This window comes from Centrocercus urophasianus, unplaced genomic scaffold, assembly GCF_019232065.1.
Source record: "Centrocercus urophasianus isolate 14NV4802_14NV808 unplaced genomic scaffold, USGS_Curo_1.0 seq_12, whole genome shotgun sequence".
Classification (NCBI taxonomy): domain Eukaryota; kingdom Metazoa; phylum Chordata; class Aves; order Galliformes; family Phasianidae; genus Centrocercus; species Centrocercus urophasianus.
In genome coordinates this window covers 6,258,105-6,281,934 of record NW_024884364.1, presented here as the reverse complement: position 1 = coordinate 6,281,934, position 23,830 = coordinate 6,258,105, and the positions used below count along the sequence as shown (strand labels likewise).

The following is a 23,830-nucleotide window of genomic DNA, read 5'->3' as shown; positions in this document are numbered from 1 at the left end:
ATGGCTGGATGTCATCCTCTCCCTGGCAGTGAGAATCATGTACTAGCCTGGACTGCTTCCATCAAAAGATCTCAAAGCACTTGATGAATAGTTCATTAAAGCCTGGCAGCACCTTTGGGAGATGGGAAAGGAACAATGAGCGATCACTTCAGTCATCACAGAAGGGCATCTCCCTTTAGACTTGAAAAGCCTTGCTTGTTAGCAGTGCACAGATGCACCACAAGACAGTTTAAGGAAGCTCTGAAGAATACCTCTTCTAGCTGAAAGTACAGAGGCAATTAAATAGCTAAACAAAGTGAAACTTGGCCATGAGACAATGAACCAACCCTGCTTTTCCCCAGTGCTATTTAGCACTTTTCCTTCACAGCGCTGAAGGCAGTTTTGGAAGGTGTTAAGCATCTTTATCCCCGTTAAAGAGTAGATAAGGAAGGGGAAGTCTAGAAAGTGGAAACAGGATGCCAAAACTCACGCATAGTGAGTCAGCAGTGTAGAAAACACACCATGGGTTTCCCAATCTTGCTCTCCCATGCAAGATCACGACGAGAGAGTCCTTCATCAAGCCGGCTCGACCTGAGGTTGTAAACCCACCACTAATGCTTTCAGCACATTCCCATTGCAAACCACAGGCTCTCACCTCAATCATCTTGCTCTGCATCTCTGCATCAGGCACTGCATACGCTTAACAAACATCTCTTCCCAACACACTAGCATTTCTGCTTGCAAAACTCTAGGCTAAATGCTGTTTAAAGAGCCTAAGCCAAGTGCTACAGGATGCTGCACAGGTGCTGAGGGCCAGTCGTGCAAACCTGCTTCCAGCTCTGAATGCTGCACTCTCAGGGAGCACAGCAGTACTGCTGGCTGACGGCTGCAGTCTTCCCAGGACAGGCTGCCCTTCCAGAGATGGGGACGATCCCAACCAGCTTCGTACTTTGGCAGTAGGGAGCAGAGGGGATCCCCTTGAATTATTTGCAGAAGTTGCTGTTAGACAAAGCTGGAGTGCATGAAGGGTCACGCTAATTTGTTTTCCCATGATGCCCGTGCCAGACAGTCAGATGAAAGGGCAGCCTGGCAGAGCTGCACTTGGTCTTAGCTAGATTTGGCTGGGCAGACTCCACGATGCTCCTCCTCCTTCCTACTTAATTACTGTGAACAGAGGTTTTAACTGAGAGAGATGCTATTTGAGACAAGGCTGGTGAGAGAGATAGCTAGGTCCTTGGAGTTAATAATTAATTACCAGGCATTCTCAGTCTTATGACATTAACTGCTTACCCTTTTAAATAGTAGTAAATTGGAGATACGTGTCTCATTAAAGAGTTGTAAAATGTTTTGGAGGAATAAACAGGGAACTTACAGAGACGTGGTGGGAGGTAAACTGCACTCTGGGAGGAAAGGAGATGTGGGAAGGAGGTGCTGTTGTTATAAAAGGCTGTTTTATTTCATCAAGAGCTGGAGCCTTGATTATCCAAAAGGACTCTGCAACCGCACTCTTCCAGAAAGAAGGAAGAAGGTAGTGCTCTGAACATACAGGAGACTAATTTCCTCCCAAAAGGTCAGAGAGAGTTCTTGAAGTCTGTTACTATTGCCAACTTATCAGATTTTAAAGATTTGGGAGAGCATATACCAATACGCGTTTCCTGTACTGAAACACAATAGGTTGGAGAGCAAAAGCACTAGGGGCTCTTCCTACAGAGCCATACCTAAATCTATTGCTCTTCAGTAACACAGACGAAGAATGTCCTTATTTTTTCTCTCAGTTTAAACAGGGGGAAAAAAAACCAGTGAATCAGCTATTCACAGCTGGATAACTGTTGAGCATCACGTGATCTCAGCTTTTGCAACCAGCATCTTATTAGGGCGTATTTCAGGTCAAAACCATGCCAAGCAATTTTCTTGTATTTTGCTCAAGCGTTTTTCCTTTGTATGTTTGAATTCTCCACTGGACTCTTTTGGGAGCTGAGGTCAGCCACATGGTTTCAGAAGTTTCTTACAAGGCAAATGGATTTCTTGTTCTGTATGAAATAACACAGCTCAAAGAAAGTTCGATTGAAGTAATTACATACAATAAGTGATCAAGTAATAGGCAAGCCTAAAAGCATCTGCGGTAAGGAAGCTCGTATTGATACCTCTCCTTCTCTATCTCTTGATTTCTATGGCTATACCTCGTTCAGCAGCCTCCATGCCTGCTTCTTCCACCTGAATACTGCTGCTTTCTACTTCCATCTGAAAAAAAAAGTAACGGCCTCTGAAAAATACAGAAAAAAAGTTTCAGGTGGAAACTGTGCAGAAAAGCGGAGTTCTGGGGATGTTACTTTGCTCAAGCCCACAGAGGCTTTGTACAGGTGGCTTTGGTTTTCTGGCAAAAGAAGCTATTTAGTACCTTTTAGCCTCCTAGGACTTAATACATCAGACATTGGACAACAGCTTTAGTATGATAAGAGTATAAAGGAAGAGACCGTTTATAATCAAAGATTGCTTGACACTTCTCAAAAGCGCCGGGTGCGAAGACGGTAGTCATGTCTGAATTCTGATTAGTTTAATTACAATCTGCCATCCCCAACTCCACTTGCAGTCTCAATTGGATACATCCTTCTTCTTCACTTCTTGTCTGCCACGTGCCATTTGATAATTGCCAGGTTCTGCCTCAGAGGCAACTGCCTGAGTGATGAGAAGAGCACTGTGCCCTGCAGCAGGACCCTTCCTGCAGGGATGGCAAGAAGACTGCTTAAAAAATAAACAGCGAATTTTAAGGAAAAAAAAAACAAACAGAAGAGTAGACTGTGGTTCCATTAAACAAGAGTGCAAGCAGGCAGTGCAGCAACTTGGCTTACAAAAAAACTGAAAAAAAAGGATATTCTGCTCAGGCACGTGTTGCCTTATGCGAGAGGTCTTACTAGGAATAGGACACAGGGTGGTGCACACTCTGGAAAAAATAATCTGAGATATCTTGTTGGCTTCTAAATCATTTAATCATTAAGAAAAGAAGATTTCTCCATATGTATATGGAAGAGTCCTGAAAATCCTCTGCTTGGAACTGACAAAAAAATCTAAACATGATGACAGGTTGCAAGGAGATAGAGAGAAAAACCAAGGCCAAGCAGAGTGCTGTACCGCAATACGATATTCCACATCAGGTCACCATATCTGCACAAGATGCAATAGAAATAAACGAGGTTCAGGGACGGGTGACAGCAGTGAGTTAGAGGCCTGGCAAAACTTCTGTGAGAAGGGAGATTGAAAAGACTGGGGCCTTCTGCTATCGGGAGGAAACAAATCAGAGCAGATAGCCCAGCAATAAACAAAATAATGGAGAGCACAGAGAAGGCAAATGCCCTGTAAAGGTACAGTCCATGGAATGGCAATTGAAGAAAATGTTCAAGATGCAGGCCTTGGTGGGCGAAGTGACGTGCATCGTTTTTTTTGCAATAAAAAGGAGTGACTATGCTGCATTTCTTGGAACACGGACAAACCATCAACTCTAACCACTACATTGTGACACTGACTGAGCTGAAGGCTCAAACTTCCAGGGTCAGGTCAGAGAAGACAACAGTCTTTCTCTTGCAACACAACAACACCAGGCCCCTTACCGCTTGGAAGACCGTGGAACACGTTGCCAGTCTTAGCTGGACTGTCCTACTACACCTGCTGTATAGTCCAGATTTTGCATCTTCTGATGTCCATCTGCTTGGGCCAATGAAAGATGGACTGCGTGGGCAACATTTTGATAGCAACAAAGCTGTCAAAGCAGCTGTGAAACAGTGGGTCATGTCTGTCATGCAGATCTTTACAAGTACAGCTCTTGTTCATCGCTAACTGAAAATTCATAGCTAACGTAGACTGTTTAGAAAAATAGATTTCTGTAGCTGAGAATTTGCTCTGTTGAATAGTATTATTGTGCTCTTTGTATCTGTTATGGTTTCCACGGGAATAAATAAGAAGCACTACTTTTGGAGCCACCTATGTATTACCAAGGCCAAACTCTGTTCACAAAAGGAGCGCAAGGCAATTATGTGAATTGCAAGAATACCAATGTTTGCTTAATATGTGATGGGAAAACTCCTCCTCACAACCTCTTCCCCCAACATCTGTGATACAAATCCTCTTGTTTCTAACCACATGCAGGAGACAATCCGCCTAAGGCACAGAAGAAATTTCTCATATCAGCAAGTCATTTTGCATATTTGCCCACTTAGGATGGTTTTCTATTTTCTTACACAATGCCGATTAAGAAATGCAAGATAGTGCTCTAAAAGACTTCTGCTATCACCTGATATTTCCTAAATTCTTCTGTTTGTGAGGAAATTCACATATGTTAATTAAGAGTCTGTTTGAAAAGTACTCTCTCTGCAGGATTTTCAAGCATTCAGGCAAGAGAGGGGAGAGAACACACTATGCAAGTGGCTTATGCCCCAGCAGCTAGAATTTCCACCCTGCATCATACATTCCCCCTTTGAGTAATCTCCAAGAAAAACCGAATCTGGCACGGACACACGAAGGAACGCAGTGAGCTGGGAGGGCACACGCAACTGACTTACAGCCCCTGAAAGGACCTGCTGCACACCTCCAAGACACGCAGGTCTGTCATCTCCTATGTCCCCATCCAGATCTTCCCAGCAGAGACCAGCAAGCTGCTAAGCACTATGCAATTAATTCTTTAGATATTCTTCTTAATTCTTTACCAGAAAAGCAAATGAGAACATCTTAAACAACACAAGAGTCCACACCGCTATCTTTATCTTTTGTATCCTTTACAGAGATACATGAATGCAGGCTCATCCTGCACCATCCTGCTCATCCTTTGGACCAGAATCTCCATTTCACATACTGGGAGCTGAGTGTGAGCAGTGATCAGTGACTTTCTCAGAAACACAAAAGAAGCTGTATGTTCCCTGCATGTACCTTCATTGCCAGTGAACTGGAACTGCCAGCTCGGGCCTTTCTGACCACAACTGAGAAGATAGCATCCCCACTTTTCTGTTATATTATGATAGAATCATAGAATGGCCCGCGTTGAAAAGGACCACAGTGATCATCTAGTTTCAACCTTTCTTCCACAGGCAGGGTCCCCAACCAGCAGACCAGGCTGCCCAGAGCCACATCCAGCCTGGCCTTGAATGCCTCCAGGGATGGGGCATCCACAGCCTCCTTGGGCAACCTGTTCAGTGTGTGACCACCTCTGTGTGAAAAACTTCCTCCTAATGTCTAACCTAAACCTCCCCTGTCTCTGTTTAATATCATTCCCCCTTGCCCTATCACTATCCTCCCTATAAACATAAACGTTCCCCCTCCTGTTTATAAGCTCCTTCAAGTACTGGAAGGCCACAGTGAGGTCTCCCCAGCGCCTTCTCTTCTCCAAGCTAAACAAGCCCAGTTCCCTCAACCGTTCCTCATAGGAGAGGTGCTCCGACCCTCTGATCATCTTCGTGGCTCTCCTCTGGACCTGCTCCAAGAGCTCCACTTCTTTCTTGTTCTGAGGGCCCCAGGCCTGGACGCAGTACTCCAGATGGGGCCTCACAAGAGCCAAGTAGAGGGGGACAATCGCCTCCCTCTCCCCGCTGGCCACTCCTCTTTTCATGCAGCCCAGAACATACCAGGAGGCTTTCATGCGACATCTTGGTGCAGCAGCCTGTTACCTAGCACAACTCTGAAGACCACCTACAAACCAAGCGGCCTTTGGCCAGCCACTGATTTGCTTAAGCACATCTCATTTTTGAGCCTCAGTTTCTCCCACTGCAGAATGGAGTGACCAACTGTAACTTGTTTCGAAGGGTAAATTAATTAAAGTATCTTGAGGTTCAGAAATGGTAGCGACTACTGAGCAAAACAGTCTCAAAGTAATTCCACGTGCTCTGGCACAGATCTGACAACAACTTATCTACGCATGCTTATAATGGAGGTGAACATTTTCATTTTCCCTGAGCATATTTTAAGCTCCATCGCATAAAAGCCAAGTCTATACGAGGCACCACCACGCAGAATGCACAATCGTTAATTTCTGCAAAGCAGCCTTGGTGCCTGCAGCAACACTTCAGGTAACTCAATAAATTAGAATAATAAACACAAAGGAAACCAGAGAACAAGCAAGGACAGGGCAGAAATCACAAACAGAAGTGGATGGCATAATGCGTGGTACAAGCACAGTACCAGTCCCGTGGCCGCAGGCCCTCAAGTGAAGGAACACATGCTGGTGCCAACACCAGCCCCAGCAGCAGCACGCAGTGCCTAGGACTCAAACAGAGCTGAAGCAGGGGACAAATGGAGCTGGTGTCAACTGGAGAGACAGAAAGGGCTCCATCTGCCCACAGATGCTGCGTGCTCAGCTGTACCTATGGGCAGGGAGCCAGGGGCCAGGAGCTGTGCTTCGGCACAGGTTCCTCTGGGCTCCTCCACATTGCACAGATTCCTGCCACAGCAAAGCAACACAAGGGGAGAAGAAGCTCTCCTTGTTTTTGTTTGCTGTCTTGTAGAAATGCTTGCCCTCCCTTAATGTGCCACCCTCACGTGACAGTATGGCAGACCTGCACCCCCAGCTCCTCAGCCCAGCTCTGCCCCTACCCTGTGCACCCCAGCTCAGCCATTGCTCCAGGCCCCTCTCCTTCCCCCAGCACAGCATTCTCCTGCATCCGAAGCGCTCGCTTCTGCAGCTTCTCCTATTTCAGTCCCAAGCCTCTTCTGTTCACGTAAAAATGACAAGGGGAAGCAGAAAGAATTAGGTTGCAAGGAAAGATTCAACCAACACGTTCTATTTTCCGTCTGGATCAAGACCTGAGCCCACAGGAAGCCTCCAGAGGTACTCTCCACTGCAAACGTACTGTGACATTTGAGAGACATCTCAGCGAGTCCCAGGAGCAAAGGCATGGACTTGTACGGGAAAGTTTTCTCCGTGCTGCACAAGGAATCAATGCTATTTTATAACAATTCCTGCTGTCCCCAACTGGGCATGAAGACAATCAGCATCTGGCCAGGCCCTCAGGGAGACTGCAGAGCTGGAGATGTGTCAGTGCTGCTCTAGCATGAAAGCAGCAAGGTGGGGGGAGAGGAGCTGTGATGGGTTCAGCCAGGCTGGGAGCTGAGGGGCTGGGAGGGAGCTGAGGAGATGGGATGGTGCCAGAGGGACCGGGTTTTGTACACAGCTGTCTGCTAGAGATCATACACATGGTTTCTCTTTAAGCTGTGGTTTTGAAAGCCCCCTGCCTGCTCTGCTGGAGGCCCTCCCTGCTCACAGAGAAGTTTCCTCTCCCTTTTTCTCAACACATCCCGGTTTCCCACAAGGGAAAACCCCCCCTGTGCTGCAAGCTCCCCCGGGGCAGGTCCCCTGCTGCTCTTCCCTGCCCCAGCAGCAGCACAGACGGCTGTTTTCTTGCTCCATTAAGCCAGCAGATGAGGCTGGCTTAGCTCAGCACCCTGAGCTGCTGCTCAGAGCCCAATATCTGTCTCGGCACAAGAACTAGCACCAGTGTGAACGCAAGAGTAAAGGAGGGATTTGTGAGTTTGGCACTACAGTCTTCTACTCCCAGACAGTGAGGAGAGCAGCTCCTTGATCAAACAGGCTAATGTTGCCTGTGAATGCTTTGGGGCTTGGCCAGGAGACCATGCTGCCTTCTTTGAGGCCATCCAGCCTACTCCAAGAGAAGATAAATCAATGCAAAACAGCATCTGCCAAGATATTGACTTTGGTTCTGCTCACAGACTGCCTGCACTTCAGAGATGGGTAAAATTCAGCTTGATCATCTCTCAATCACCAAGAGGAAGTTTCTCTCTATGCTTAAAAAAATCACTGGGATGAGCCAAGAAGGGATCAATCTGTTGGAAAGAAATGCTGACAAGAAAACACGAGTCAGAGACGGGACAAGAGCGGACGATGGGTGAGCAATGGAGACAGCCTCTGGCAGCCTGCCTGACCAGTTTGTAACAACCTGGTCACTACAGCTGGAGAAAGATTAAGACAAAGGACATCCATCCAAGCTTTACAGCAGGCCCTCAAGATTTGTTTCGCATTCTTCACCCCCACTCTTGGATAGTTTTTCCTCTCTTAACTTGCTCCTCTCTCTCCCAAAACGTCCTTTCCTGTGCTCCCCTGCATCCCCATTGCACTGAGCCTTCTGGCTGCTTGAGATGTCCCTGGAAGCCAGCCAAATCTCTGCCTTGAGGCACAGCAGTGGATGCAAGACTTTGTGCCTTATGATACATGGTACCTCCCCCATAGTGAAAGGCCCCAGCAGCACTCGTAACACTATCGCAACCACCCCTCAGGCAGACCCTGAGTCTCACATGTTCAGATCCCAGAGCACAGAGATGACTTCACAGCAGGGAAAGGTACCATTTCATTAGCAGAACATGCTGACAAAGCTTTATGAGATGAACATTCAGTAACAACCTCAAACTTCTCCACTAAGAAGCAACTTTCAACTCATTTTTCCTGTCACATCTGTGGTAGAATATCCTCTAGGTTCCACAGCCCTCCCAGGGCAGCAGATGAGGAACAGGTATGTGTCCCTCCAACAGAAAATTGATTTTAAGAACAGTCTTGATATTGATTCTTGCCTCTTCTGCCAGACAGTTTTAGTGTAACATGCATGGACTGGAGAGGCACCAACTACTGATGGCTCGGAGCATGCTGTGCTCCAGGGATGGAAAGGAGAAGAGCAGCTGCAGCGGGAGAAACGGGCAAGGACCTCCTGGCCAGGTTTACAAGGCTCCTTCCAAAGGCACTCCTCTCTGCCTTCAGATGTCTTTCTGCCAAGCTCCTGCCATCCTCTGAGCCCAAAGGCTATGTGCAGAGAAGCAGAGGGCAAGAGACCCAAAGGAACCGTCCAGTCTGTTCCTCTATGTGAAGGATGGATCAGTTCTATTTCGTCATTTGTGGCATCTGTCACTCCTTGTATATGTCTAGTCTGTCCTTAGAGCCCTCTAGTAATGGAGCTACAGCTTCCCAAAGCAATTTGATCCAATGTTTTGCTGCCTTTACTGTTGCAGGGTTCTTACTGACATTCTGCCCACCTCTCTTGCTGTAGTCTAAAACCATTCCTCATTGCATTCTCCTGAAGAAAATATTACTTCTTTCTTTTTGCATCTTACCTGCTTACATGTCATTAATCATACCTCAACCTTAGACCTCTCTTCCTTAAGCCTAACAGCTCCTGCTTTGAATTAAGTAAGGAAAAAAGAGGTCAGTTAAAAGGCTAACTGTCCCGATTATGCTCAAGGTCCTTGACCCACTTGGCCTGCATCTGAGCACCTCTTCCTAACACAAGTGAGAAGGACGCTGCGTGTTGCTCCACCTTGGGACACACTTTTCAAATGGATAGACCTGCATGCCTCTGATTCATCGCCAGTACTGGAGAGCAGCCAGAGTAATAGGAAGGCAAGAAATGCCACTCTAAAGGCCAACAAACACGCACAAAGTACATTATGCAAGAACCCCTGTGGACCCCCTTGTCCTGGTGGAAGTCCTACAGATGGCCCACCACTAAGCACAGTCGATGCAGGGGGGAGGATGTGTGGGTGGACAGATAATTTGATATTTAGCTGAAAGAGCTAAAATGGGTTTAATGCAGTGCTCGGAAGACAGATTGCCGGCAGCACCTTCTGCTCCTGATTATGGATGCCAGGCTCAGGTTTCCCTTAAGTGTGAAGGCAGCCAGGTTGAATTTGTTGCCACAAAGGCTTTGGAGACCCAGTCCCACAAAACAGAGGTACCATGGAAGGATAAAAAAAGCTTACGAGCACTGAGGGCCATGCACATACAGCACCAGTAGCTGGCTTTAGTTCTCAGCATCTCATGGTTCCCTGCCAAACGTGCGGAGGTGCCTCCAGAGTTTCTGCAAAGCCTCTCCTACAATGGACTAATCTGTCTGAGATGATCATAACTCAATAGCTAAAGACAAACTGCTTCTCTTCATGGCCAGAGAGGTTTGGCACTTTAAACACTGAGGACTTTCCACAGCATTGCACTACTGCTTTTATTTAAGTGCATCTGTCTTCCTTGCCGTTTGTGTAAGGTCAGGTCTGTACCCCAGTACAGACCAATCTGGGTCTCCCCAAATCAGCATTGTGCAGGAGTGTCAGATTTCTCACCCAAGAAGGACGTGACGTGATAGAAAAAAAACAAACCTTCTGCACCCTTTTATCTTCTACCAGCAGAACCACAGAGCATGTGAAATAAGCAGAGCAGCGTGGTCTTCTGCAGACTGCAGCAAAGCTGCTTTCACGCAAGCCTGCAGCCTCAGTTCTTGCCTGTCAGCTGCCCTATTCTTCCACTCATTTCCAACTTGGGCTGCAATTGAAAGCAGGAGCAGCAGATCACTGGGATGTAACTACATTCCTGTTAGGAAAATAAGGAGCTTTATTGGTGACACACAGCCTCTACCCTCACTCAGAGGACAAACAGGCATCAGGCATTCTGCACTGGAGCAGAAAATAAATGCCCTGGGAATATTTTGCAGGCCCAGCCTGAAGACCAGTGGCTAACTGAATGGCTGGGCTCCACAAAAGAGCTCAGAGCTCAGTCTGTCATCTAAAGCAGAAGAGGCCAGAGCATCACAGTCTCCATGCCGCTCTGCCATCCTCCTCTGCTTCTCCCCCAGATCCCCATTCTTGCACCAAGGTCCAGGAAGAAGGGAAGCCCCTTCTGTCCCTCATTAAGATAAGAACACCTGTTACTGCTGCCCACACTTAGCACACTTTAAAGCATACTGCCCTGAATTATTTGCTATCCAAAACCATGGCTGCTTTATGTAGCATGCAAGTGAGAAAGGATCAGACTATGCACACTTCTTAATGTTTATACTTTCTGCCTTTTTGGCTTTAAATAAAGAAGCATGCTTCTGTTCATTTTGAGCTGATCCATTCCAGAAGACAGCCTGCAGTGGGAAAGTTGAGGGGGAAAGCCACTACAAGGGGCTGCATTTGCCAAGCTTTCAAAATGGGCTACATCCTCCAGCAAACCCCAGAGGATAGAGTCCATCTGAGAAACAGCAAGCTGCAAACAAGAACGGGAAGGAGATAAGGAAAGGAGGGTGCAGCATTCCCTGCCCATCTTCACTGTCCTTTAGCCCAAGGGAACTGTTAATAAATGCGCCTGCTCTCAAGGGACCAAGGCTCCAGCAAACCACACATGCCACAGCTCACACAAGGAGGGGGCTTGAATACAACAGGACTCCAATAAACAACTGCTGCAGCTGGCGCAGGCTCCGTGCTCCATAGCTGCAGAGAGGGAGACTACGGATCATGTTATATTGTATTTGGCAAGGAGGGGACAGTAATTTGCGGGGATTAATCACTTCCCACGTCCCTCTGCTGCAGGCTCAGAGGGCAGCCTGGATCCAAGGGGGTTTCCTGAAGTCCCTGTGCTACCTGCAGCCATCCAGTAGGGTTGCTGCTTTGCCGTGGTGATGCTTTTCCTCTCTCAAGCGCTTTCTAATTCCAGCATGCCCCTCCATCACATGCTTTCTGTTCCCTGAGAAGATGGAAGTTGGGATCAGACCACAGAAATTCCTGCCGACTCCTTTTGGGAATCTGAGCTGGGGGTGGGAGGGGCTCATCATGAAGGAGTCAGCCTGGCTTTGTCACTGTGGCTCCTCTCCTCCAAACGAAAAGAAAGAGATTATGATGGTAGAACATTTTAACCTTTCTTTTTCTGAGCTTGATAGGCTTGGCCTGAGGCACCTTTCCTAGCAAAAACAGGCTGCTGCAAGATTGATTGGTTGGGTGCAGAGTTTAAAGGTAATTTTCAGTTGTCACATGCACATAAATTACTGTGGCTCAAGCTGCGATCAGCTCCACATCCTGCTTGTTCCACTGCTTTTACGCTCAGGCTCTGATGAGGTGTTGCAAGGACCATGACCAATGCTCCCCAAGCAACATCCTATATAAATACGTATCAAGAGCATCACAGCGTATGCACCGAGTTAGTGCCTGGGGAGAGAAGGGCACGTGCCTGCAGATCTGCACAGCCACGGGCTGCCAGCTGCCAAAGTTGCAGCTAGAACCTTGTTTCCTCATCTACAAACCTGTTTAAAATGTTCTGTATGTGAACGCTGGGGCAAAGAAAACTCATCCACTCAGATTATACACAGGGGAGAGAGGAAAACAAAAAAGGATGCATGAGCACACACAAAGGAAGCGCAGCTGCAGCCAAAGTGAATTCATTTTTAACATTCATGAAAATATTCACAGAACACTTCAGCTCTATTCGCCTAAATTTTGCTGTTTGGAGTAAACACTTGAGCTGGCGCAGGCTGTATGTTCTAGGCGCAATGCATCAGGGATTAGGGGTGGCTCTTGGCTCCGAGTTACGGATTCACACTACATCCCCCACGTACACATAGCCCCGTACTTCAAGGCACAGATTCACAGTCTGTCGCTGCAGTTTCTGACTCTCAGCCCTGTCACAGCCAAAAAAGACAGAGCGTGTCCCCGTAGCCATCGCATTCCACCCCCAACGCGACCTCTTTCAACAAAGGCGCTCACAGTTCTGCCAAATTTGAACACAAAACCAATGGTAAGCAATGGAAGTTCTGCCCTTGCCGCTGGTTTAGGTGAGCAGCCCCCTTTCCTGCTTTCCACGTTCCCCTCCCGTAACTCATCTTTGTCATTGGTTTCTTTCCCCAAGCGTCTCAAGCAGCCCACATAAGGGAAAACTCTACAGCACGCAAGGGAGGCTCAGCTGAAGCCCTGAAGACAGGAGCTGTGCACGTTGTCTCTTCCTCCTCCATAAGTACAGCTGAGACTATAACTGGGTAATTGGCTAAGTGCCTGTCAGCTTAATAATAGAGAAAGATACACAGAGGGAGAGGAAAGATTTGTATTTACTATTCAAAATCATGAGTGCTGCCTGCTAGTGGGTTTCATGAGTTTTGGTTGCATGGCAAAGCACCAAAACCCAGGCAGACAGGCAGCTCTGAGGCTCGGTCTCTCACTGAGTGCAAACAGCCATCCTGGGACAGAGAGAGTGATGGACAGCAGAGAGCTCCATCACGCTGCCTCTGGCTAGAGCAGCCCATCCCCGGTGCATTCAGCTGGGCTGCAGCAGAGTTGGTTCTCCCCTCCCTGCACAATGGGGCGCCTGGGGGTCAGAGCAGGCCTCTCCCACACAACCAAGTTGCTCCTAATAACAAGATCTGCAGAATGAGGCGTGCACCGAGGAGACTGGCTGCTGGGATTATTTTGAAATAGCTGCTTTCTAGGCAGAGGTGAAACTCAACGTTATTAGTTCCCATTACTTACCATAAAACCAGACATGTTAGATGTGCCTGAAGCCTGAAGCAAATGCTTTGGTGTCAGATTCAGCTGAAAATCACATTCGTTTCTTCTTGAGCCAGAGAAGAGTAAAAAGAAAACTCAGTAAATTCCCGACTTCACCTTTGTGCCCTCCACTGCTCTTACTCCAGGAGAGCCAGAGTTCACACAAACCAGAGCGAATTTTGATGGACAACACAAGGAGGTGAAAATGGCTACATCCAGCCTTGCAGTGTGCCCGCTGGAGCCCTGCAGCTGCATCACAGCAAGTGGTGGCCCTGCAGCTCCATCAGAATGGGAAGCCTATGGGCCTGGAAGGAAAGGGCAGGTACGTCTAATATATATTTTGAAAACTTATAGTTACGAGACTGCAAATTCCCGTAACTGCAAGGTATTTTAAGGCTCAATCTCTCCTTGTGACCCGCAGAGGAGGGGAGCAGTGTGGAAGAGGTACTGGCTCCAAGACACTCCAAGGTAACAAATCCCACTATATAAATTTTAATGTCAACTACGTAGGAAAGCATATGGTGCTCAGCTGCAAACTGAAGTGCGCGTGCAGGCTCAGGAGAGGAGGTTAAAGCCATACAGTCTGATACTGCTTCTCCTCCTCCATCTTTCTGAATGCAACTCGTACGTACAGTGTTACTCAACATAAGTAATGCCACCAAAAGAAGAATCTTTTCCTAATTTCCAGCCAACCTTTGCTTATAATTGGTTTGTCCTTGTTTGTCCCCTTGAGTGGGGAGCCTTCTGACAAGCTCCCCACTCCTCACTGGGTGTTCTGTGCGTAACGCTGTGCATATGCACGTGCATGTGAGAGGAGGAGAGATGCCGATCTCCCGTACGTACTGCAATTCCCTTTATCATATGTATACACACAGACATCTATGTACGCGTGTGTGCCTTCATATAATGGCACCATCTGCTGCCAGACCTGGAAGTTTTGCAACATCATCTGTTACTGCATTTATATACTTCTTTTTATAGTTTTGTTCTTTTTCTTTTTCTTTTTCTTTTTTTTTTTTTTGAAGGAAAGTATCAGCTAAGTGTGGACCCTTTCGCACAGACCCCAACACGCCCTCTCGACATGCACACATCACAACAGCACTGTATGCCAGAGAACAGGATGCACATGGGAAGCCTTGCTTGTCACATCTGCTGGGCTGTAGTGTGTGGCTGAGCCTAATGGAGATGTTGCTGGGCTGTCGCCCTGGGGCCAGGCCGGTCACCCTGGGCCTCCCCCTCTCCCCCATCCCCTGCCCATCCCAGTTAATGGCCAGGGACTCACTTTTGCTCACATAGCACTTAACACAAAGGGTGCCTTGACTTAGCCGTGGCCTTAAGTGCCACAACAATACCACTAATAAGCAGGGTTACAATTTTACCGCCGAGACTGTATTATTATGTAGCATTATACCTTTGAACATGCCTATTCTCATTTCTAGTAAAGGGCTCAACTCGGTGCTCCCTGTTATAAATCATATGCTAATTATAAGTATAATCTGAAGAGCTTTTCCTTTTATTTTAAAACGTATGTATAGGGCATAAGCTTTGTCGTGATGCTGTGCTGCTACTTAGTCTGAAGTGCCTTTATCCTCCATACAGCTCTACACGTGGAACATCAGCAAAACACAGGGCAGCCACTAACAGGGTTAGCAGAAATTGCTCATACCGCAGGATCACACAAACAGTGCCACTGCCACTGCTGGTCACCAAATGCCAGGCCATCCTGCCACATGGACTTTTAGAAACTGCCCATTAGGATGAAAGCTCCCATACATGCTGTCAGCCTAAAGCCTCCTACCTGGTAAAAATGGAAACTGGACACCTAGCTAAATGTTAGTTTTCATTAATGCCTCAGAAGCAGATTGACAAAAAGCTGACACTTGGAAAAACTCAAACACCATGAACCAGATTCTAGATTCTGCCAGGGCCCAGCTCCCCATGGGGCTCAGCATCACCTGAGAAGCACCTGGCAGCTTAGGCCCTGTGTCACTTGTGTCTTTTTACTGGCAGTCCCCAGGAAACTGCCCCAAAGACAAAGGAGGTATTTCTGACAGTGCCCTTCGGCTCTGGTGGATTTCTCCTGGTATCAGTGAATGGATGGGAATGGGAATGAGACCCATTTTGTTTCCAGCTAGCAACGAGACCCATTGCAGAAGACATAAAAGGCCAAACTAGTCCCTGTACCATGACTACCAAAAGCAGTGGGCAAGCTGCAAGCCCGGCTGATGGCCCCAGAACAGTGCTGTAAAGGTACTCTGGTGTGATCATACAGCACAGACTCCATCACTAAATTGCTTGCAACTCTACCTAAAGGCCAAATGTAACACAGTGACACGGTCTCCTGCTTCCTCAGCTTGCAGCAGCTTCCCTGCACTACCACATGTGTCACAGCTGAGCTGATTGTCCTCCTGTTTCTCATCCCCTCCCTAGCACTGGGCCCCTGCCTTTGCTCACTCAGTACGTGCAGGAAAAATGAGGTGGAAGTGGGCAAACAGAAAGAAGGGCTGTGTTTTTCTTTTCATGTTTTAATTGATTGTGGGGGATATTTTGTGTGTTCGTTGCTTGGCAATTTTTTTTAACATCAAGTAGGGAAGTTGCATACAAAACCTGAAAACCTCGTGACCGTGATCTTGCAGGCAGAAATTGATCTTGCATTGGCAGGAATTACACGATTCCCTCTCAGTACTCAAATTAAGTTTCAGTGTTCCCCTTTACTTGCTGAAGACAGAGTTAAAAATGAACTCTTAAATCTGACAGAGCTTCTGATGCACAGCATCGTCTCCTAAACATCCCATTCCATCTTCCTGGTCGAAGACAAACCCCAGCAGCTCTGCTCAGCCCTTCTCACCTCTTACACCTTTCAGCCCCCTCCTCCCTTTCCAGTCTTACTGCAAGGAGCCGATCATTACCCTTTTCCCTGTGGATAGTCCATCACAAGCTATTTTTATTCTCCCTCTCTGCAATTCCCTGACTAACTTCCCCATGCCAAAATATCGCTGAAAGTCATCAACCTTCAGCAAGGCCAACAGATGAATCAAACCTGGTGCCAGGTCATTTAGGAGATGAGCCAGTATAGCGTTCAGAACATTTTTCTAATGTGCGTAGCAGGGGAATATTCAAATGCCATGGCTTTAAAAAGTCATACTCAAACTTCCCAGAATAATTCCATTCTAACAAGCTGTAGATGAAGCTCCAGAGGAGTGGCTTCCTTTAGGAACATTAGGGCTTACAATAGGAAAATATTTTTCTCCCCTTCATAGATTAGTCCATCCGCCCATTCTTCCGCCTACCAGTGCAACAGCATAAACAAATGGGCAAGGCCCCCGAGGAGCAGATGCACTGAGAATACCCCGTCTTCCATGCCACGCTGAATGTTCTGCGCCACAATTTGGAGGAACAGAATGTTTTTACTAATATTATCGTTATGTACATTGCCTTCCATTCTCTCCAACTGCATACCATTTTCATTCCCTCCTACATTTTCCTTTCAAGCTAGAGGCTGGAGCTACTGTGCACTGGTAAACTGCTGCTGCATGCTCGCTCTGAAGTAGATGTGTAACAAAGATATAAGAGGTGATACGATCTCTGTACAGAAATCTCTTACCTATCTCTCTGTGGAAGTAAAGATCTGCTCAGAGCATGGTCAGAACAGACCATCTAATAGTTTTTCCCCATCTGGCTCTTCCCCTTGTGTTGTCACCAGTGGGTCTGTAGGCACTGAGAGCGAGATGCTGGGAGTTTTCCAAACACAAGGCTGTCATGATGAGTTATGTTTTGGAGCGGCAGGGGAGACAGTGAGGGGGGAGCAAGCAAACAGAGTCTGACTTTAAAACTGAGGGAATGAAAGTCATTGTGCGGGACCTCAAGGCAGAGGGAACCCTCTCCCTTTGCAACCTGACATCCCATCTCCCGGCTGCAGCCCCTCCTCTGAAGCAAGGACCAAAATGTCCCAGAAACATGGGGCTAGTCCTGGGGAAAGGGAGGGAGACAACCTCCCTTCCTCAGAAACACGAGATCTGCTTAAAGAGGTGGGGGAGGTCACTGTTCATGCTGACCTGTGACAGAAGCACATCCTGCCAGGAGCAGCATACTACTTGGTGCTGCAGTTGCAGGGCTGGGAGGTGCACAGCTCCCACCAATGGCACACATCTGGCTAACACAGCTGGATCTCATTATTCAGATGTTGCATTTTAGTGCCTGACCTAACACTGGGAGGCCACGCTCTCCGTGCACATCTACGTACCCCAAAACCACTCTCCCAGGCACACTCCCTGTCACCCTGCTTGGCTTGCTGACAGAACTTTTTGCAGGCAACACACGCAGGCAGCATCCCCACCATCCTTCAGCTTGTTCTGCAGCAAACGCAGCCTCAGCACACAGTGTTTAGATAAACTTCAGAGCTCCAAGGCTAAGTGGGAAATGGAAATCCAGTGACCCCTGGCTGGGCAAGTGAGCTTAATGACTTGTCTGCAGCTGCTGTCCCAAACATACGCCAGCAAACATCTGCCTGACCAAGGCAAAGGATTGATGGAAGGGATTTGCCTTTAAAAAATGGGATGAGCCGGCCAAGAGTTCCACCAGAAAAGGGTTAATGGGATATACGAATTGCTACTGAGTGGAAAGGAGAGGAGCCCGGAGTCAGAGGCAACACCCCTTGTTAGGTGTTTACCGTGTCGCCTCTAAACCCCTTCCATCGCGTATGCAAGGCAGATGAATTACTCTGTAAATCCTATTACCCTGTGTGGATAAATCTTACACGCGAGTTAACAAGTCTGGAGAGCTGGGGAATGGAAGCTGTGCACGGATATGCCAGGATCAAAACAAGCCAGCACACGGGGGCTGAGGGAAGCGATACACACAGACACATACATCTCTCTCCTAGCATCCTCCGTCCCCGATCCCATCTTGCTGGCTCACACACCCTCTGTCATTAACTGGGAGGGATGCAGGGCACAGAGGATCACGTTGCAGGCTGTTTGGTGGCATCCAGCCGGATTTATTTCAGAGGAAGAGAAAGAAAACTTTGCGGCTGCTGCTCGCTTTGCTAGGGAATTGCTCCCTTGGTGCTTCAGGGTTTGTGCACTATCAGCTCCTCACACAGATTACAGACTTTATTTCATGTTACGTCCAGTAGTTTTATAGCCATAATATACAGCACATGCACACACACAGCATTTTCCTTTGGTAGGGAACCTACTGCAGGTAAGTTGAGCAAGGCAGAATTTGAAAAATAAACCCACAGGAGCAGCTTTCAGCTATTTGAGACGCTCTGAACCAAAAGCCCGCGAAGCCACAGAACTACTGCTGGAAAACCCACACAGCGGATAAGGAAATACAGTGCTCAACACTGCCAGCAAAACACGGCTTGGTGTGCAAAGACACCCTCCTCCTCCCAGCTGCTCAGGCACAGCAAACACCCACCCACCGAGCCCTGCAAAAGACCCAGCGCAGTGAGTGAGATGTGAGCTGCGGGGACACCAAAGCTCTCCCGCTGTTTATTCTCCATCCTTCCCACTTCTGTATCCATTTGCCCTCCCTTCCGGGCACAGAAAATAAATAAATAAAATGAAAAGCCAGAGTTTCCCGCAACAACTTGTCCGAGAGCTCCCACAGCACCAGGGATAAAGTTTTTGCAAAGGTACGACAAGAGGCACGGCATAATCAACGGAACATCTGGCAAGCACAGCTGGATCCCTTTCGCTCTCTCCATTGATACGGCTGGGCTGGTGGCGAACGCACGCTGGCGAGAGCAGACTCACACAAACACATCTTTCCCCGCTGAAATTCTTTTGATCCAGAGCACTACGAGAGGCTTTCAAAGGCTTTGCAAATGTTTTGATACGAAGGCACAAACACACACGCGGAGCCTGCTTGCAGCAGCTGCCGTTACCGCAGTCGGAGAGGCAAAATAACACTCACAGAGGCACGCACACAGTATTACATCTATGCATTGCAAGCACGGCAGCACACACATGCATACGGAAAAGGAAAAGTTGGCAGAACGCCCTACCTGAGGATGGCTGTGTCCCCCTGCCTCACGGTGATGTTATCGGTGCCGCGGGTAAAATCCACGCTGCGGACTGGCAGCCCTGTGGGGAGAAGGCAGAGCAATCTCAGTAGGACCAGTGGTAATTGTTTCCGATCAGGCTGAGCCCTCGCTACCATGGCTGGTCTCGGTGAGTTTCGCTGCCTGCACTCGTCTCTCTCTGCGCGTGTATGTGGATGGGTGGATGGATGGATGGAGAAAGAAAAACAGTAATAATAATGTACAACTCTCGGTCTGACAGACAGCCCCGGAAAGGGGAGGTGATTTCACAGCCCTCAGCTGCCACTTTCTTGTGCTCTTTTCGGTCTCTCGCCGGTTTCTTCCCCCCCTCTTTCCAAAAAAAGTCTGAGCACAACCTTCAGCGGAGGAAAAGAGAGGGAAAAAAGAGGAGCGTGCGCGTGTCAGAAAGGCAGATCAAAACGACGCAAAAGTCTGGCGGCAAAACCCAGCAACAATTAAATCAACCCGTCTGGAGCGATGGAGAAAGGTGGGAAAAAAAAAAAAAAAAAAGAGCGCAGCTCCCGTGCCGCCGGCTGCGCGCCTGGCCGGTCCTGCTTCGGTGCGTGGCTGTGCAGCTCCCAGCTCCCTTCCTAACCCACTTTCCCAGGCGGAGCGAGCGAGGGAGGAGGGAGAGGAGGAGGAGGTTGGAGAGGAGGAGGAGGGAGGGAGCCGCACTCGTGAGATGAGGACGGCGGCTCGGCCGCACGGCTGGAGCGAGAGCGGGAAGGGAGCGGCGAGGAGCGGCTGCATCCCCGGTCCCATGCCCTCAGCCCCTCTGATCCTCGGGACCGGGCTTCCGCGATGGGACTGGCCGGGGATGCGCGAGTGTGTGTGCGTGAGCGGAGGGAGCCCGGGAAGGGGAAAGACGATGGCGAGCTGGGAGACTGGGAAGAGGAAGGAGGAAGGATGGGGACAGGAGGGAAAGGGAGGATGGAGGCAGGATGGGAGAGAAGAAGGAGGAATGGGGGAGCCGGGAAGGGAGGTGGCGAGGCTGAGGGCAGGCGGGGGTGGCTGCGGGAGGCAGATGGAGGAGGCCCCAGGAGCGGGGTTCGGAGGATGGAGGACAATACGGTGAACGGTCACAGGAGTAAATACTGCGAGAAGGGGGCTGCGTGTTCAAAGCAGCACGGCCAAAAGTGCAAACAACTTGGCTTTGAGCTCGCCGATACGAGGAGGAGCAATGCTGGCAACTACCCCTGCAGCCCCAAGCAGCGCTTTTTCCCTTCTCACACTTTCTCTCCCCAAACAGTGGCACATCGCTCCCTCCGCCTCCCTCCCAGCTCTCCCCGCTCGCTCGGTCCCTCCCTCCCCCCCTCTTTTCCCAGCCTTTGAGGGACGGAGGGCGGACAATGCTGGTATTGAGCTGCCGCCAGTGTGAATGCTCAGCCTGTCCTCCCCGCGTGCCAGCAGCCGCAGCTGAGCCCCGAGCCCTGCAGTAGCGCTGCCCGCCGGGAAGGCTCCCGGAGCACACAACGGCCCTGCACCGGAGTGAGAGGAAACAAACCGATGAAATTAATGGAGAGGAATCGGCCGTGTGTCTTACTGCCGTCACCGGCTTGCTGCTTCCCCATCCCGCTCCCCTGTGTGTGAGGGAGGGAGGGATGGAGAACGGCTCCTAGGAATGCTCGACCAGCATAACCCTTCTACGGCCAAAACGGAGGGGAGAGGTAGTTTGAAGACTCCTGGGGGCACGTCAGACCCAAACTAGGGAGACGCAAGCAGTGACCCCCTGCCATACAAATGGAGGCTCAGGATCAGAGCAGAGGTCCAGCCAGCCCTGCATCCTGTTGCTGAGCCAATCACGAGCAGGCAGTGATTGCCCCTGAGCGTTTCCCCAGTTCCCAATGATCTGTGTCTACGGCATGTCCCAAGCCAGTGGCAATGTCTTTGTAGTTCATGGCCCTCTATTGATTTTCTTCTTCCAGGAATGCATCCAGTCCTCTCTGAACCCGTAGGAACCAACCCCTGCAGTCTTGGTATGGAAAGGCTATGCTGTCTGTGGGTGCTTAAACAATCTCTGCATGTGTTAAAAGCCCACAAATTAAGGGCTAAGGTCAAGACACCACTTCTCCAGTGTCATGCAAGCAGTAGCAAAAGAGATGGCTGCTTTGTATTCAAGCCAAGGGAGTGAGCAGATGCAGATAGTTCCCAACAAGAGACTTGGTATGGATGGCAACAGAGAAGGGGAGCAAGGAGAAAGGGCTTGGCAGTTCATCCACACACACTGAGTGTTTCTGAGCTGCTGCAGACAGAACTGAAGAAGCCCCTGCTGCTGAGCGACTCAGAGCCACTGCCCTGTGCACAAGGGATAGACGTGCCATCACCCTGGTGGCATCCCAGGCATGGTATGATGGGCATCAGGAAGATGCCTCTGGACTCTTGCAACAGTTTGAGTACAAGCCCCAGCCCCATATGAAGTTAGATAGCACTCCTCTTTGCAAATCAAAACTTTGCATGGATCTGTTTTACAAGGGCCTCCCACATATGTTCCATCTACATTTAATAAGAACTATTGTATGTAAATTAAATGCCAGTGGAGTAAGGAAAACATATTTGTCAAAGATTAACTATTATGTAATGCAAGAAGCATCTGCCACCCAACTGCTAGAGCTCACTAAATATTTCCTTATCTCAGAGTATTTACTTAGGAGGCAATAACTATCCAGTTAAATCTAAATTTAATGCTTAGTTAAATATACTTCGTGGAAAGTGACACTGGTATGTTTTATATAGACAGTGACAGAGGAGGGTTCAGAGAGGGAGAAGGCAGGAATCCTATCCCCAGACCCCCATGACACCCTGACTTAAGGTGGGACTGCAGTTGGCTATGCCTCCCAATAACATAGTTGCATCACAGCAGAGTTGGAGACCCCTCTCCACTGAAATGGAAATAAGAACAAAGCCTTCCTCTTCTCAGACATTTATGCAATCCTCATTAGAACCACTCTAGCATAACTATTTAATAATCATCATCATAATAAACAGAGGGATAAGGATTAAATTCCCCTGAGGGTCTTGTAAACCTTGGGAAAACATTGAAATTTGTCTTATTTGCTTTTAAAAACATACAGAAGTAAAAGGAAGAAGTTGCCTGGGTGTAAAAGTCCAAACAAGCAAGAATCACACAGATGCTAGGAGAAAGCTTCATGAGCAAAATAAATAACATGGGTTTTTCGGTGTGTGCTCCCGGAAGAAATAACTCTCTAAGCTCATCTCCCCCTGCTGGAAGCTGATAATGAAAGCAGCAGGACTGCCTTCCGACTTTCCTACCTTCTAAAAACTGTCAGTTCTGGCCTGACGAGTCAAAATTTTTTTAATATGCTGTAGTACAAGAATGGAATGGGCAGCATGAGCCTAGTCCTATAGGTACCACATCACCTTCCTCCATCTGCTTCTGATGGAAAGCCAGCAGAAACTAAAATCATGGACTTTGGACACAAACAGGGATGGACTTCTCTGCATTTGAACTGTCTAAAGGCAAAGAATTTCTCACAGAAGCCTTCAGAGTCTTTCATGACACACCTGATTGCTGCAAGGGGACAGCATTAACTGCTCTGCAAGTCAAATCCAAGCACCTAGGGACTTTATTTAGGGTATCTACAGTGGTCAGTGAAAACATATGATGTTTTGTGAGCTATGACATGTTTAGCCAAGATACACTGCTGTACTCAGCAGCAGAACCTACTCACAGCTCCTCAGCCATGCAGAGAAAATACAGTTGTGTTCCATTGGCAGAGAAGTTATGGAGATGAATGGGGAAGAGGCAAAGTGGTTTCACGTGGAAGAAGATGAAGGAACCGTGTCAGGGCAGTGATGATCTCTGCTTCCTGTGCCTGCAGATCCTCCTGGCATACATTTCTGCCATGGTGGCAAAGGGCTGTATCATTTAATTAAGCAGCTATGCTCAACCCTCCTTTTCTTTCTGGCCTATGGGGAGACAAAAGAGTAGAAAAGGAGGAGGAGCAGGAGGAGAAGCAAGACTAAAAGAGAAGGGGAAAAGCCTGTGAATGCAGCAGGTGCGTCTACAGGCAAACTGCGGACGAAATGAACTTTGAATGTTAAACACCTTTTTCCTCACACTTAAAGAGAGTTCCTCTAGGCTGCACTCGGACCATTCTTCCAGCTGTACCTGCCAGATACAGTGGCCTCCATCTACACCAGGCCAAAAAGCGAGTTGCAAAAAGAGAGGACGTTTCCATGAGGAAACTGAAAAGAAGAAAATCTGAGGGCAAGATGCTGCCTACCCATCTTCATCCCATGGAGACTGGAGCATTAATGTCACTTACTCATATCCCCAGGGCACTTAGAGAAGACAGGTTATATGGAAACATTCTGCAATATGAGGAAATGTAAGTGTATGATAGCTCAAATACTAGTAATAACACTTTCAGCATGTGCTTTATTTTAAGAAAAACTGGCTTGTTATGACTAGTTTGCAAATCTATAAATCAGTCTGGCTTTTGAATCTGAAAATCAGCAAGCTTAGGCCTGAGACACATGTCAGGACATATACTGTAACCAGAACAAGCTTCCTCTGAACTA

At 48.3% G+C, this 23,830-nt stretch overlaps 1 protein-coding gene across 4 annotated transcripts in view; it reads right to left on the bottom strand.

The window, feature by feature from the left end:
- Window positions 1-23,830, bottom strand: part of LOC122155797 (limbic system associated membrane protein) — a 341,409-nt gene that overhangs the window by 268,011 nt on the left and 49,568 nt on the right. For 2 of the 4 annotated variants that reach the window (XM_042810005.1, XM_042810007.1), the window contains exon 1: window positions 19,253-19,808. In XM_042810005.1, coding sequence (XP_042665939.1) covers window positions 19,253-19,407 — 155 coding nt within the window. In that variant the 5' untranslated portion in view covers window positions 19,408-19,808. Of the gene's footprint in view, window positions 1-19,252; window positions 19,811-23,830 lie in introns of those variants that run through there. The other 2 variants (XM_042810006.1, XM_042810004.1) reach the window with 2 other exon arrangements.